Source organism: Gordionus sp. m RMFG-2023, chromosome 2 (assembly GCF_954871325.1).
Source record: "Gordionus sp. m RMFG-2023 chromosome 2, tfGorSpeb1-WG-v2, whole genome shotgun sequence".
NCBI classification, from domain to species: domain Eukaryota; kingdom Metazoa; phylum Nematomorpha; class Gordioida; order Chordodea; family Parachordodidae; genus Gordionus; species Gordionus sp. m RMFG-2023.
In genome coordinates, this window is record NC_088776.1 from 49021309 (window position 1) to 49037358 (window position 16050).

Below are 16050 nucleotides of genomic sequence, written 5' to 3' on the forward strand. Positions count from 1 at the left end.
AGAATAATAAAATTATATTTTCTGGGCAATAACCCATGATGTTCTTTAGATGAAACAGGAAGAAAAAATTCATCTTTAACCCTTTGAGGGGCACAATGCATTTTTGAAATATAATCATATTTCTGCCATTAGCGCGAGCTACTCTATCTGAAACCACCAATATGTTTTTAATTAGTCCAATTTACTACGCAAGTTATATAATGTTTATATTCGAAAACAGGAGTTAATCATATAGGTCAAAAGATAAGATTTTATATTTTTAAAACCATTAATTTAACAAGATGGAGGTGCAATCAATGCAAATTCCTCTTTATTTAATTATTTTTTGAAATTACTACTCTTCCTGATGTGGCTGGAGGAGGTGGTACAAATATAATACCTCTTATTTATTTAAAATATTTTTGAAAAATGTAAATTATATTATATTAAATTATTTATATAAATAAAAATAAAACTTTATTAATTTCTGCTCCTCAAATGGTTAAATCTGCGAAGGGGGGGGGGCTTCATTATCAGTAGTCTCGTGGGTTTTTATTTGTGTTAATGTATAAATTAATGAATCTTTATGAAAGAAGAGTAAATTTGTTAATTTATTTGTATTTGCTTAACACTACTCTATATCCGAACAACTTCTTTTTTGTTGGTATCAAAAATAATCTCCAAATACTGCTTTCTGGGTATCCAAACTATAAGTTCCTGTATAGCCATTATGTCAATTTTCTCATTTATAATAAAATTAATCAGAAAATAGATCTTGTTTAAATTATATCTATAAGGACCTTTGAATATAAGATAAAATAAATTAACCAGGTAGAAGTAAATATAACGAATAATTATAGGGAACTCTGAATTTAAACCAAACCTCAACCGTTAAACCGGTATAATTTACCGAACTCGTATCGAACCTGAGCCATTATATATTTTGTCACTTGAATCTGAACCGAATCTTTTGACTTTTGGACCTTATAACTGTTTCAAAAATAATCATTAATCAATCTTGACGGTGCCAGCTACCCAAATAAATGCATATATCTTAACCATAGAAATATTAGTTTTTTATAGATATAATTTGAGGGAAGAGAAGCTTGATAATATTTTAAATGGCTTAACAGTAAAAATAATTATTTATGTTATATAGTTAATAAATACTATTTATTTTACAGATGCAATAATAATAAAACGTTAGTGGCTTTATAAATGAGTTTTAGAGATTGATAAATTTGAAAAATATGCTTCTCTATAAATATAAATAATTTTTAAAAGTGTATATGTGAAGTAGTAATGCAAAATCATTCCATTTAAACCGATTTTTAAAAACGGCTAACTCAGTGTTTTATCCAGAAAAATATTAGCAAGCCTGAAAATTTTTACAGATGGCCCTGGAGGCTTAGGTAATATTTTTCTGAAAAAATATCGAGTTAGCCGTTTTTAAAAGTTGGCTCAAAGCGATTTTGCATCCCTAATATGAAGGTTCAATTCGGTTTTTAAAAATCCAAAACAAACCTATATTAATATTTTATACAAAACAAACCTCACGGATAAGTTTTATTTTGTCTGAACCAGAATCTTAAATGAACCTATATTCGTAAATGTTCGGAAGGATTTTTGTTTTTAATTATAAGATTAATTTCCTCTTAGTAATTTATGAAATAAATGTCTGTTCGATAATTAAAATTTTCTTGATATATAATGAAAATCAGTTGTTTATTAAAGCACATAATATTGTAATTGGGTCGAATTGCCATTGCCACCTGGTAGAATCGTTGGCAGGGTAATTCTCCTTTAAAATTGTGAAGTGTTAGGGTAATAGTGATTTAACTTAATTTATTACGACAGACTATCTAAATCTTTAATTTAATATATTAAAAAGAATTATTTTTGTAGTTACATGTTTGTAAAATAATACTTAATTGTTTATATTTTAGTTACATGTTTGTAAAATAATATTTAAATGTTTTTAGTTACATGATTTAAATGTTTATATTTTACTGTTGGAGGCGTCTATTTAATACCATATATTATGGTCAATTGATTTTAATAAGTATATATTTGATGTCTGATGTAATACCACATATAAAAATATTGTATTTATATAACTTTAATAAAATTGCTTTTAAATATTAACCTAAATTTTTCGATTATATCAAATTCGTTCATATCTATTCTTATAAAAAAAGATTTTATTTTTAGTTTATATTAACGTTTTATTTTATATTGGCGATCTTTTAATAAAGGATGAGAGCGACGAAATACATACAGAAAACATAAATAAAGTTTTTGAAAGAATATTAAAACATGGTCTCACGCCCAATTTTGCAAAAAGCGTATTCATGCAAACCAACGTCAGATTTTTAGGACATGACATTGACGCAGAGGGTATACACCCTAATCGAGACAAAATCAAAGCTATAACCAATATGCCGGAGCCAAAATCTCAGGACGAACTCACAACATTTCTGGGCATGGCCAGTTATTACAGAAAATTTTTAAACAATTTCGTGCATTTAGCCAATTCATTATATTAGATGATAAACATATAGGAATGGCCATGGAAAAATGAACACAAGAAAAGTTTCGACGAGTTAAAACTATTGATAATCAACCTCCAACATTAACTATTTTTAATCCTGAATTGCTTATAGGAATCACTGCCGATACCTCTAAAAGGGAACTAGAAGCAGTTCTATTTCACTTTGAAGCTGATGGAAAAGAGCCCCGCCTAGGTTCTCGCTGGGCATTAAAAAAAATCGTTGTATGTTTTCGATTTTGCGCGCAAGTTGCTCAAATCTTTGCTTAACGGTTTGCTTGCTTGTTGTCCACTTTATTTGACGTTAACGTTCTCATCCTTCTATAGTACGTATCCTATCTGTCCTCGTTCTCATTATATATTATCATTATTTGTTATTGAATATGTGCGAAGATTTCCAGTATGTGAATGATTTTAGAATGAATGGGAATTATTGAATTATGTCGGAATAATTAATTTATAGAAATTGCGTTTTACATGTATTTTAATTGTAGTCGTGTTTTATATTCATCTTAAAGTTTATTTAATATTAATTTGGCGCGTGTTAGCTATATCACCTTTTAGTAATTTTAATTTTATATAAGCTTAATCATATTTTATCAATTTTACATTTGATGATAACTTCGAAATTTTATTTATAAATTAAAGTTTTTATTTTTAATGAAATATATTGATCAAAGAAGAAAAGCAGAGAATAGAGTTTCTCCCTCCTTAAAATTTCAATGAATTTTTAAATTTGAATCCTTTCATCTTTAATTGAAATACGATTATAAATACTATTTTCTTCATAAATTTTATCCTTAAAATATGATTTGGATTCAACTATTTTCAAAATTTTATATTTGGGAATTTCATCCACTTTATTTACATTATGTGTTATATTTCTATTATTATCATAGTTTTCTTTATTAACTAGAATTTCTTTAAATAATATACAATCTTCAAGAATTTCACTCGTTAATTTTATGAGTATTGATTTTTTTTTATTTATAAGGTTTACACACCATTGTTTTTATAGTTATTATAATATTCTTTTAAGATTTCATTATGTGATATTATAGGTATATTTGCATTATCACTGTTTTCCTAAGTTACTAGAATTTCTTTAAATATACATTATCATCATGAATTATGTGTTAATTTTATGTAGAATAATTTATATATTAATAAGATTTATGCCCTTATTTTTGTAAAATTCTAATAAAGCGTCTGGAGACTTAAACTCCTCATCTGTCGATGTGGCCCTAACTTTGCTATAGATACTATCGGGTAAATTATTAGTTAATAAAAGTGCCTTATATCTACTGTTCAGTTTGCTTGTTGCAAAGATATCGCTAACTTTTAAATTATATGAATGCATAGCACCTTTAAATTTGGGAAAAGACATTTTCTTTTTATAAAAAAGTTTTACTAAATTTATGTAAAAATTTACTATATAATTTTTAAATTGTTTTTTATTATTTAGTTTCTTTTATCAAACAAAATATTGAAACAAAACATTTATATTTTTTATTATATTTTTATTTTATAAATATCCTTTTACTTTATTTATCCAAACTGATATTATAAGTTTACGATCACCTTCATAGAAAAAGGAAGAACCTCTTCAAGTAAAAAGGAAGAACCCTTGGAGTCAGCTTGCCACCATATTTAAAATTTTATTTTATTTAAAATTTTAAGAACTAACTAACTATGAATTTAAACATCTTTATTATTATATTAATAATTTAATAGGTTAATAATAAATTGATCGAATATGAAACATAATAGATAAGTTAAATGTATGAATGAATAAATCACTTAAGTTAAATTTAATTTTAAACGAAGAACATTTTTTTTTCATTTTACGATTGATTATTTTTTTATGATTTATTTATTTTTCAATGGATATATAAAGAACATTTTTTGTTAAACTTATATACATATAAGAACATTTTTTTGTAAAAACTTTAGTGATTATTTATATTGATGTTCAATATTTCGCTATGAGTAAAGATAGAGAAAAATTTTATAGACTACAAATTTAATACTAAACCAACATGGATATTTTAGACAACAACATATACTAATTCAGCAAAATTTAAAAATTATAGCACTATTTAGTGTCTAATTTGGCCTAAATAATCTTCAAACCAGACACCTTAGCAATTAAAGGTAGTGTTGTTAAAAAACCCGATTTGGGTCGATTTTTCAAAACGGCCCGATTAAGATTTTAGCTAAAATAATATTATGTAAGCATCGAGATTTAGCAGAGAGATACTCATTCTATCAGCTATGTGCAAAATCTTTAGGCTTACGTAATTTTATTTTGGTTAAAATCTTAATCGGGCCGGTTTTTAAAATCGACCAGCGGGCTTTTTAACAACACTAATTAAAGATTAGTGAGTTATAAGTAAAATAAGAAAGGTGTAAGCTAGAAGAATGACTTGCAGCAAAAATCCAAAACATATGCCAATATATACTGCATAATTTATTTATAATCTTTAAACCAGACAGGGAGGAATCAAAGATTGAAAGTTATGAGTAAAATAATAAAAAAGTTTTGGCACTTTGCCAAAATCGAAAATAACTAGGATCATATTCTGAGTATCGTGATTCAACTTAATTTATTACTACCCTACAAAAGGATCGTAAACATAAAACCGTGTCTTTTATACAGGAAAAATAAAAGGTGCAATAAAATATAAATTGTCGCGAAAGTAAAAAAAAGAGTCATTTTACAATTTTTACGTTATTTTAGTTTAAGCCTATTTAATCGAAAATGAAACAAATTCCCATGAAAATCTCGAGATTCTAACTGCACCCCTCAGAACAATATCAGGTCATCATTATCAACCCTATAATTTATAATTGTAAAAAAAAACAGGAAATTATATAAAAAGTAGAAAAATTAGAAACCAGAAAAAAACGCATTTCATATTTTTGTGTAAGTTAATAAATTGTAAGTAGAAAAAGAATAAACACAAAAAGGAGCATCATAAAAGAATCTATAAACATGCGCCTACTAATAAAAATTATATCACATCATTTAACAATTTACATCTTTAAAATTCTTATTATGATAATCTGCATTTTTTAAATGAATAATAAAATTTTCATACACATTCTTTTAAAATAAACTATCAGGATACTTTAATTGCTATAAATTAGCTACTAAAAACATTCGGAGGAAAAAACTTATCAAGTTTTCCTTAAATTGGCAAAACATTTACTGTAAAAATTATTATATCTTCAACGAATTAAGAAATCCAATTCCCTCTTTCTATTGGAGGGTAGTTATAGAAAATTGAAGTTTAACCAGTAAAAATATATATTTTTTTAAATCTCATGTTTGCGATATTTAATACTATTTAAATTTCAATGTATGTAAATAGAAGTCAGTTGTAAACGCTATATTATGGTCTACATGTTAAACAAATGACATTTACCTTGTTTCAAAAATTCTATTTACTTGAAACGTATATGAAACGGTATAAATACCATTTAGTTTACAAGCATAAAATGGTGATTATTTTAAAGTATAATATAATTTGAAATTTGTTCAACTTTTAGCACCATGTGAGCTGTCTGTGTACAATTGGCGATAAAGTTGGTGCAGAATTGGGTAAGGTGACTTCTGGCGAATATGATTAGGGGCAAAAGAATGCATTCAGGTCATCTAACGGGAATAGTTTCTAAAATGATTTGATTCTAAATTTTTTGTATTATATATATATATATATGTTTCATATATTATGGATTCATAATTATGTGAATATATAATTATGGCATCAACAATTATATATATATATATCATTGGGCATCAATAATGTGAAATAAAACCAATAAGTTGCATTGTTATTATGATGATTAGTTCTAATACATTTTTATATAAAAAATTACCCTTCCCCCTTCCCCATAATCCAAGATATGCGCCTAAACTATCGATCAAAACGAGAACAGAACAGAAACGCTAAAATTCCTCTGTTCCATATCAGAACACAACATATTAGACATTTATTTTAAAAAATAATAATAATTGCACAGTAAATTTATAATATTTTTATCAATATTTGACAGATATCAAATGTTAGTTTATAAATGTCATATATAAATCTGTCACAAGATGTTTAACAAGTTATCAATTTTCTTATCTTAGCAAAATAGCTGTAGAAATAATATGAAATTATGAAATAGTGCTTCTCGCAAATGGTAGTAACTTATAAACAAGATATGCCACCTGATGGTGGTTATAAGTTTACCACATTTGTTCGGCAACCTGGTGTTAAGAAATATAATGGTAAATTAAAACATTAAACAAATACTTATCATCATACTAGGGTGGTTTTGGTTGGGAACTTATGCACTTAGTCAATTATTTACAGTGTTTGCCCTTCAAAAAAATAAAGAATATAAACAGTATTTATAATTAATAAACTAAGATAACTTTTATTTATAGATTATTACTATCTGATATTAATGATGCTAAGATATCATTAATGCCATTATATGCTGCTGAAAATGATAGATTGTTTAAAATAAAAATATATCTTATCTATAATCATTTTATAGGTTTTTGAGACACTTAAAAAATAAGTTTCAAGCTGAAAAAGAATTAATGAAAGATATTCCTGATTGGGAGACTGGTAAATTATACAAGGAAAAAATTTACAAAACACTCCCTCCCAATGAATATTTCCCTCCAAATTATGAAGAATTTTATAATCTTTCTACAACAAATGCTTATGGTTCAGATGCATATTTTGATATCCTTCATTAAGATATGTAAATTAATTTTTTCAATATATTTATTGTATGTTATTATGGATTTTATATTTAGAACAAGATAATTTAAAATAAAATTTGAAATTATATCAAACATCAGTGTTACTTATATCTTTATAATCAACTGTAGTCTACATAATTTTAGGTAAAATTAATTTGATTTGGTTTTCTCTAGTAAAGAAAATAATATTGGTGAAGGATATTTTTTTGTTCAACAAATTATAATATACATTTAAAACGTTATAAGTATGAAATAAATCAAGAAATATGATATTATATGCCATTGTTCTGAGGAAAGTAGTGGGGATTAAGAAGCTCTGAATAAAAATTAATAAAATGATTAGTTGGAGAATATTTAAAAGATTATCTTTTAACTGCAGGATCTAGTTATTTAAAGAGCATTATTGTTAACTGGAAATCAAGATAATTTAAAAATGCACTTCCTATTCTGTATAACAATAAAGTTATCATGAAAGATAATAGAAAAAAGAAGTCAGCTTAAATAAAAAAAAAATCTATTTTTTTATTTTATAATAAATACTTATACAAAAATTTTATGCTAAATTATATAGGCAATTAACTACTTTAAACTTGTGAAAAAATACAAAACGTTACTACAAAAAAGAAACCTATTACTATTACTTGTTACGTCTTCGTTACGTTTTTAAAAAAGGAACATGTAATTACAGACTATTCAAAAAAATGGGTTACTCGTTACGAATTAAATATTATATACAAAATTTTTTTTCTACAATATATAGTATAAATAAAATTATACAAAAATAATATATTATTCATAAGATAACATCTTTTTGTAACAATTTTTTATTTATTTTTAGCAACAATTGATTTTCAAAATCTTGATCAGACAAACAAAAGTGTTTAGAGCTCAACACAGCTTTCGCCGTGTTAAACACGTTCAATTGACACAGAGGATGGAAGAGTTGAATTATATTTAATCAATAAAAATTTTAATTCAGGGAATTTATTAAAATTATTTATAGATTATTCTGATAAAAGCTTAATAGATCATCTTCACAAGGATCTTCATTCATTTCCTCATTAAAAAAAATATTTATCTTTATCAGAAAATATTTTGGTATGTGTGTTGGATAAAGGAATTAAGTCTGCTCTTTTTTTATCAAGATCTTTTCTCAAACTGGAAATAAGTTCTAATATTCTTCCTTTGTTGACCTTTAATTTTATCCAGGGCCAATCCAATTTAACTAGCAGTTGTTATGGATAGTATATACATCTTTATAGATGTGTTTGAATCTATTGAAAATAAAAGATAATCACCATAAATTGTAAGCAATATTTGAACTGTATCTCTAAAATTGAAAGTAGCAATCGTTTATCATATACATACATATCATATTTTAATTACCATTAACTATACAATATTCATCCAAGAACGACTTGTCGTTATCTGAAAATCTATATAATTCCGATTTATCATAAGATTCGTCAAATTTTCAATTCTCCTTAATAAGACGATCTATTAATTTCATGGAGTTATAAAAAGAGTTCCATCTTGTTATACCCGCTGCACAATTTGAAGATAGCCCATGTTTATTCCACAATAGCTTACACTGGCTGTGAAATAGCGGCTCATACATTAAGAATTTACTTAGAAAACCCACCACCTGATTCTGTAATATGTAAACTAGATTTTAAAAATGCCTTCAATAGCCTACATCGTACCTCATTTTTAAAATTCTTCTATGAAACATTTCCCTGTTATTCTAAATTTATTGAATCCTCATATGGTTTTCAGACGCCTTTGACATATGGATCTTATCAGATTTTATCCCAAGAGGGCATCCAACAAGGGGATCCATTAGGACCTCTTCTTTTTTGTTTTGGAATCCATCATCTCATCTACCAAATTAAACAAAATTTTAACCTAGATCTTAATCTATGGTATTTAGACGATGGGACCATATGTGGCCCTTCAGCTAATGTACTAAGCGCCTTAAAACACCTGGAAATCAATTCCCAAGCTATCGGCCTGGTACTCAACATAAATAAAACAGAATTATGTTTCTTAAACAATAAGCCACAAAAGTTGGAAGGCTACAAAATCATTGCTCCTGACAGCTTAACCTTACTTGGGTCCCCATTAGCTAATGCGACCAAATCGGAAGATTTTCTCAACAAGATTTTTAAAAGCTTTTACAGTATGGAGCACATTCTTAGTCTCCTACCAGCTCATCAATCTTTATTTTTAATTCGCAAATGCCTGTACATACCTAAATTTATGCATATTTTCCGATCATCATCTTTTTTCAAAAACAATGAATTCATATCTAAAATTCAGGATAAATTTAAAATATTTTTGGAAAAAATTTTAAACATGAATTTAAACTCATTCAATTGGTCACTTGCTCAGCTACCTTCTAAACTAGGAGGTTTAGATTTTTTTCCGCTCAATCTTTTATCCTTATCATCATTCGTATCATCTAGATTATCTAACAATTCTATTATTTCTGGCTTCATATGCCCTACCGATCGTTTATTAGACGACGCTATTGACAAATGGAAGGCAAACACACCCATTAACACCGTATTACCATCAATCATCACACACAAAAAATTTTTCACACCTTTAATCTCTAAATACCAGACAGATATATCAGTCAATCCACCTTTAGATTGCATTCAACTCCTTCAATTATCTGACAGACTTGGTGGTCATGAATGGTTAGAATCACTCCCTAGTCGCAACCTTGGTAATCTCTTATCAGATGAACAACTGAGAGTAACCATTGGTCTACGTCTAGGTTGCGATATAGTACAGCCTCATGCCTGCGTCAAATGCAAATCACCCGTTGATTCAAAGGGTAGACATGGCTTAAATTGCATTTTTAGTCAAGGGCGACATCAACGCCACTCAGCTGTAAACCATATAATAAATAGAAGCTTAACAGCTGCACACATTCCTAACAATCTCGAACCATCAAATTTATCTCAAGTAGATGGTTTAAGACCTGATGGTATGACAACCATACCTTGGGCCCTCGGCAAATCACTCATATGGGACTACACGTGTGTTTCATCATTCCCTTCAAACATAAATTTCAATTTAATAACACAGGCTGAAATTAAAAAGATAAACAAATACAAAAATTTTAAAAACTTTTTATTCACTCCAGTTGTGACTTCTACTAACGGGCATTTTTCGCCTTCAACATTTTTGTTTTTAAAAAATCTTGCTAATAAAATACGACTTTTCACAAATGAACCAAGAGAATTCCTTTTTATTCGACAAAAAATTCAAATAGAAATTTTTAGACACAATTATGGTTCCTTTTGGGGGACTCAATTATAGAATTTTATTTTTAATTATATAATTATAATTTATAAATTATAATATTTTTAATTAAATGTATGATTGTATGAAAAGGGACAATTTCATATTACACTTATAATGTTAAAATAAAAATAAAATTTATAGATTCTTGTCTTTTAATTTTAGACAATATATACATATTACATACCTAAAGCCCCATTAAACAGTAACTAATTTCTAATCCAAACGTAGTTTAAATTTTATATTATAAAGCGACTTCTCTTTACTTTATGTAAACTTTAAAAATATACACCTATGATTTTCGCAAATTTCTTTTAAAATACTATTTTATAGTACAGCTTTTGACTGTTCCCCTTTGTGTTTTCTAATAGAAATCAACTACAGATTTTCCGAGATATAGTCGCTCTCGCTTCAATGGATTATGACTAAAAAATAATAATTTTTTTTTACTGTTATCAATTTTAAAATAAACCTAAAAATAAGTCCTTCATTATGACACAAATAACAAATAAGAGCTTGACATATATTTAAATGGTTTTATTTAAATTTTTTAAATAAACTTTATTTCTCCTGATAAAGCATGAGCCAATATCAAAAATATTAAAACATGATCAGGGAAAAGGGGAGACTCGGGATAATTAATTATTTTACTACAATGCTTATATTATTGTTGAATGTCTCCTTCGAAATTTTTTTGTTAGCAAAAAATACCCGATGAATTTAAAATATTTTTTGTATATCATTAAACTTTAAGTCATTTTACAAAAATAAATTGGAACTTAATTGCCTAATTTAGTACAATTATCATTTAATAATTATAGTTGATTATTTATAGGAATGAATGATTAAGGATTAATTAGCCATAATAATCATAAAGTATAATCTTATTAACTTTAGATTAAAGATATTTTTTATATATAATATTAATTAAAATCAATAGGTTGTATTGATAAACGGCTTGATTTGAGCCTGGTTTTAAAAACGGCTTCAGAGTCGGCTCGATTAATCGGCTTCAGAGTCGGCTCGATGAGTCGTCTTAGAGTCGGCTTGATGAGTCGGAGTGCCATCTATGAGCAAAATCTTTAGGCTTGCATAATATTTTTCTGGATAAAATATTGAGTTAGCCGTTTTTAAAAATCGGCTCAAATTGAGCCGTTTAACAACACTAGAAAATATACCCGGGCCAGGTGGTGTTTTACAAATCCCTAATAGGAATACAATTTTTTATGCTACTCTATACTTTGTAAATGGTTCCAGATTCATCGTCTAAAAATGGATATAAATATAAATACATCTGTGATGCAAAATATCCCCATTTGAGCTTATTTTTAAAAATGGTCAACTAAATATTTTCCAAAAAAATTACCTAGCTTGAGATTTCTAGTTATGAGCAAAATCTTCAGGCTTGCATAATATTTTTGATGGATAAAATACTGAGTTAACCATATTTATAATTACTAAATACATCTTTTAAAAACGTATCTACATACCGATACATCAACTATTGAATATCAATACAGAAACTGACTTAAAAAATTTATTGAGCTGATATCGCATATACAAATATATATATAATTAAGATAAATGATTGTTAGATTTGAATGCTCTGAGCCCATAATTTGGTTGTAAATTTTAATAAGCAAATTAACACTATACATAAGTCATTTTGAATTTTAAAATATTTAAATTCTCGAACCATAGTGGTTAAATTTTTTAAATATTTTATCGTGGAGTAAATAATAATAGCAGGCGGATTCAAAATAAATTTTTTCCGACTCTGAAGCCGACTCATCGAGTCGACTCATGCGGCTCATTGAGCCGCTCAATTTGAAATGAGTTTTGCGACTCCAACTTGAGTTCAGAGTCGTAAAAACTCGACTATTTAACAACACTACTAATTCAATATTTTATCCAGAAAAATATCACGCAAGCCTTAAGATTGAGGTCATAGAGGGCACAAAGGTTTGGACATCTATTAGCAAAATGTCGAGGTTTGCGTAATATTAATAATAGGATCATCATATTTTAGTGTAGTTAAAATGCCCGATTTGGGTTGATTTTTAAAACGGGCCGATTAAAATTTTAGACAAAATAATATTATGTAATCCTCGTCATTTAGTGAATTGATGTTCAAATCTTTCTTCATCTATGAACAAAATTCCAGACTTGCATAATATTACTTTGATTTTAATCGGACCGTTCTTATTCATCTTACAATCTCTTTAAATGATATTTTCTGATGTCCTTATCAATATTTTATAGTTTTCTGTAAAATATATAATTCGCTATATTGGTTAAAATTATTTGATTGTCATGATAATTGATAAAATTGTATATACTGTAAATCTACAACATATAATATTCCACTGTTTGTATTGTGATTTAATTTTTTTATTTAATTTATGATTTAATTTTATCAATAGTTTTCTAATTATATTTTACTTTTATTAAGATAAATAAATTACTCACTTTATAAAAAATTATATTTGATATATTTTATTATTTAGTAATTTTATGGATCTATTATTAATAATTATAATATTATCTTTGGTTCCATTTCTTAAAAAACATTTTTGGTTCACTTTTTTTATATACAAATGCTTTTTTCCAAAAATGTATAAATTATGATAAATAGTTTTATAAAAAAATATCAACTTTTACATTCTTTCTTTCAAATTATTGTTTAAGATATATGCATGCATTGTTAGGGATCAGGGAGTGGGGCCTAAGGGGGATGTTTTTTATTATCTTAAAATGATATTCACAAAAAATGATAAATTTCTGAACGAAGGGGAGGGGATTTCCATGTCTCTTCCCCCCCCCCCGGCTACGCCTATGGACACAATATACCACATGGGCTCATTTATGATTGGATTATATATATAATATCATATGCGGAACCCCTACCTCCCTTCCTTCAGATATATATTACTTTTTTTAAAATATCATCTTAAGTTAATAAAAAATATCTTAATTAGCCTCCTCCCCACCCCCTGACAATATATTCATATATCTTAATCATTTGAAGGAAAATATGCAAAAGTTAACAATTTTTTAATCTAAAACTAATGACTATAATGCATATATTGTTATGTTCTACCTCCCCCCCCCCCCCTTGTCCCGTACAACTTATTTCTTTTCTTTACGTTTTTCTCCACTTGTTTCTTTTGTTTTCCCATCTTCCTTTATTTTGTTATGAAATTGATATATTATACCTTATTTTTATATTGCATTTGAAACTGGTTCTTACCAGTTTCATGAATGATTGTATCGCGATTAAATAAGAACTTTTTTTTCCCTTTTTGTTTTAAAAATTATAAAGGTTGAAAACAAAACACCTTTTTGGTGGAATTATTTTTCTTTCGTTTTGAAAATTTATATTTTTTATAACATCGATTTTACTTTGTTGAATAAACTTTGAAAATATTATTTTAACTACGTTGTCCAAGTGATTCCATGACTAAATCGATAAAACCCAGCCCCCTGGATCCCGTCATCGACCATCCCGGACCCCCGATCACGGACTGTATTTTTCCCATTCAGACTGGGGGACCCATCGGTCCAAATACTACACATATTTTCTGGGAAAATCATTTATATATAAAAAAGTTACAAAACAAAAATATTATTTAATTTCTTTCATTTTAATTAATGTGTTGTTTTTATTAATTGACCTTATAAAAATAAATTTTAGAGGTTAAGAAAACCCTGTTAAAGACCGGGAAAAAAGAGGGACAAAATTTCCCCAAAGGAATGGTCTGGAGGTCAAAGCTCTCAGATTTATTAATCCCCCCCCCCTAGGAAAATCCTGGCTAGCTTTATGTATAATATACTTGATAACTCATAATTAAAAGATTTATTTTTACAAAATATTTATAATTTTCAAATTAATAATGATGAATTTTATATTATATTATAACTCAACTTTATTTAATTATGTTACTGCTCAATAATTTATAAATTTTACCTAAAATATTTATTTTTCTATAACTAAAACACTGCCCATATAATTAATTTCTTGCCCAAAATAATCATAGCCTTAATATAATTTATAATGAAATATTCTTACCTATACTAAAAAATTAAAATATTTCACTTTCTAAAATTGATATAAAACAGATAAGCAACATATACCTATTATATAGCTTATTAATAAATTATCAAATTATTTCAATTTTAATATTAATATAAATTAAAGCAAGATAAAATGTATTACTAATATATTCTTAGTATAAAGATTCACTCATAATAGATATAAAATATAAGATGAAAACCAAAAAATTATGATAAATGCGAAGAAAAAAAATCAATTAAAATAATTTTTGAATTTTTTTTTCATGTACTAAATTTTTTGACACCTAAAACTTTCTAGCTCTCCACTTTTAAAAATCGTCTAAGTTTGGTTTTAAGAAAAATATGAGGGTTTGGGTTCACATCCTGGTTATAAACATTAAATAATAAAAAAATAAACTACAAGACGACAGGTTCATTTTCCCCTCTATCTAATTTATAAAATTTTGATAGCCTTAAATAATTCAGGGACTATTAAATATAATATTTTCTATATTAAATAAACAATTTTAAAAAAAACGAATACAATAAAAATATTCACTAATATAAAATTAGTCAAGATTTAAAAGTATAAAATAGAGCCGTAATGGCTATATTTTATTTACTAATGGTAAAAATATGTTTATAAAAATAAATAGAGGTTATACGATAAAAATTAAATATACTGAAATGTGGGTCTTAAGAGGGCTAGTAACCAATCAAGCTTTCGCAAAATATTTCGAAATTCTTCTATTATTAAATTTTTTATGAAAGTTAGCATAAACAAATTTGCCTTATTATTTTTGAAAATCAAGTTGTATTATGAGTAGTAATTCAACAATTCACCATAACAAACGTATAAAAAAGTAATATATTCTCTAAAGCTAAGTAAATATAGTTATTATAGATCTAATAAATGTGAAATAATAAATAATGAGATTATTGAAAAAGAAATTCAAATTTGGGCTAATGGGATATGTAAAGGGTTTAATTCACTTTATAATTGGGAAAGTAAATATTGCTAATTTATTATTAAAAAAATAAATAATTAAATTATGCAGATGCTTACACGAAAAGAGTGGATAGCTTAAAAGAAAAAATTAAGATACAGTATAAAATATTTTATTATTATTTATTATACTGTTTTTTTAGAAGTATATTATATCCATGGAAAGATCAATTTGATAACAATCATGAGCATGAAAAATTGTTAAGCTCAAGTTAATATGCATTTTGTATTTTATTAGAACTATAATATTTGTAGATAAATCTACAAGTTACAATGAAAATTATAACTCTTCTTTAACAAACTCAAACCAAAATTTAAATGGTTACCATTATTTGGAAAATTTATGTAATTTTTTAAATCCTAATGAATTTGATCCAGTTATAAATA

At 26.4% G+C, this 16050-nt stretch overlaps 2 protein-coding genes and 1 long non-coding RNA gene across 5 annotated transcripts in view; 2 read left to right on the forward strand and 1 right to left on the reverse strand.

Annotated features, from left to right (window-relative positions):
- Positions 1 to 16050, reverse strand: part of LOC135924713 (receptor expression-enhancing protein 5-like) — a 43987-nt gene that overhangs the window by 16596 nt on the left and 11341 nt on the right. For 2 of the 3 annotated variants that reach the window (XM_065459817.1, XM_065459815.1), the window contains exon 3: positions 6074 to 6217. In XM_065459817.1, coding sequence (XP_065315889.1) covers positions 6074 to 6176 — 103 coding nt within the window. In that variant the 5' untranslated portion in view covers positions 6177 to 6217. The remainder of the gene's footprint in view (positions 1 to 6073; positions 6218 to 16050) is intronic. The other variant, XM_065459818.1, reaches the window with a different exon arrangement.
- On the forward strand, positions 6622 to 7346 carry LOC135924862 (NADH dehydrogenase [ubiquinone] 1 alpha subcomplex subunit 13-like). The gene is made up of 4 exons (XM_065459988.1): positions 6622 to 6806; positions 6847 to 6925; positions 6966 to 7037; positions 7079 to 7346. Exons 1-4 carry the CDS (start codon positions 6716 to 6718, stop codon positions 7284 to 7286), a joined length of 450 nt encoding a protein of 149 aa, XP_065316060.1. The 5' UTR covers positions 6622 to 6715; the 3' UTR covers positions 7287 to 7346.
- Positions 15414 to 15880, forward strand: LOC135925545 (uncharacterized). The gene is made up of 4 exons (XR_010571673.1): positions 15414 to 15520; positions 15562 to 15665; positions 15716 to 15764; positions 15807 to 15880. It is a non-coding gene; the product is annotated as an uncharacterized LOC135925545 (long non-coding RNA).

Coding starts and splice junctions, on each gene's coding strand:
- LOC135924862 (XM_065459988.1), top strand. CDS start 6,716: ATGGTAGTAACTTATAAACAAGATATGCCACCTGATGGTGGTTATAAG. Junction 6,807..6,846: donor TGGTGTTAAGAAATATAATG/GTAAATTAAAAC, acceptor TCATCATACTAG/GGTGGTTTTGGTTGGGAACT. Junction 7,038..7,078: donor GCTGCTGAAAATGATAGATT/GTTTAAAATAAA, acceptor ATCATTTTATAG/GTTTTTGAGACACTTAAAAA.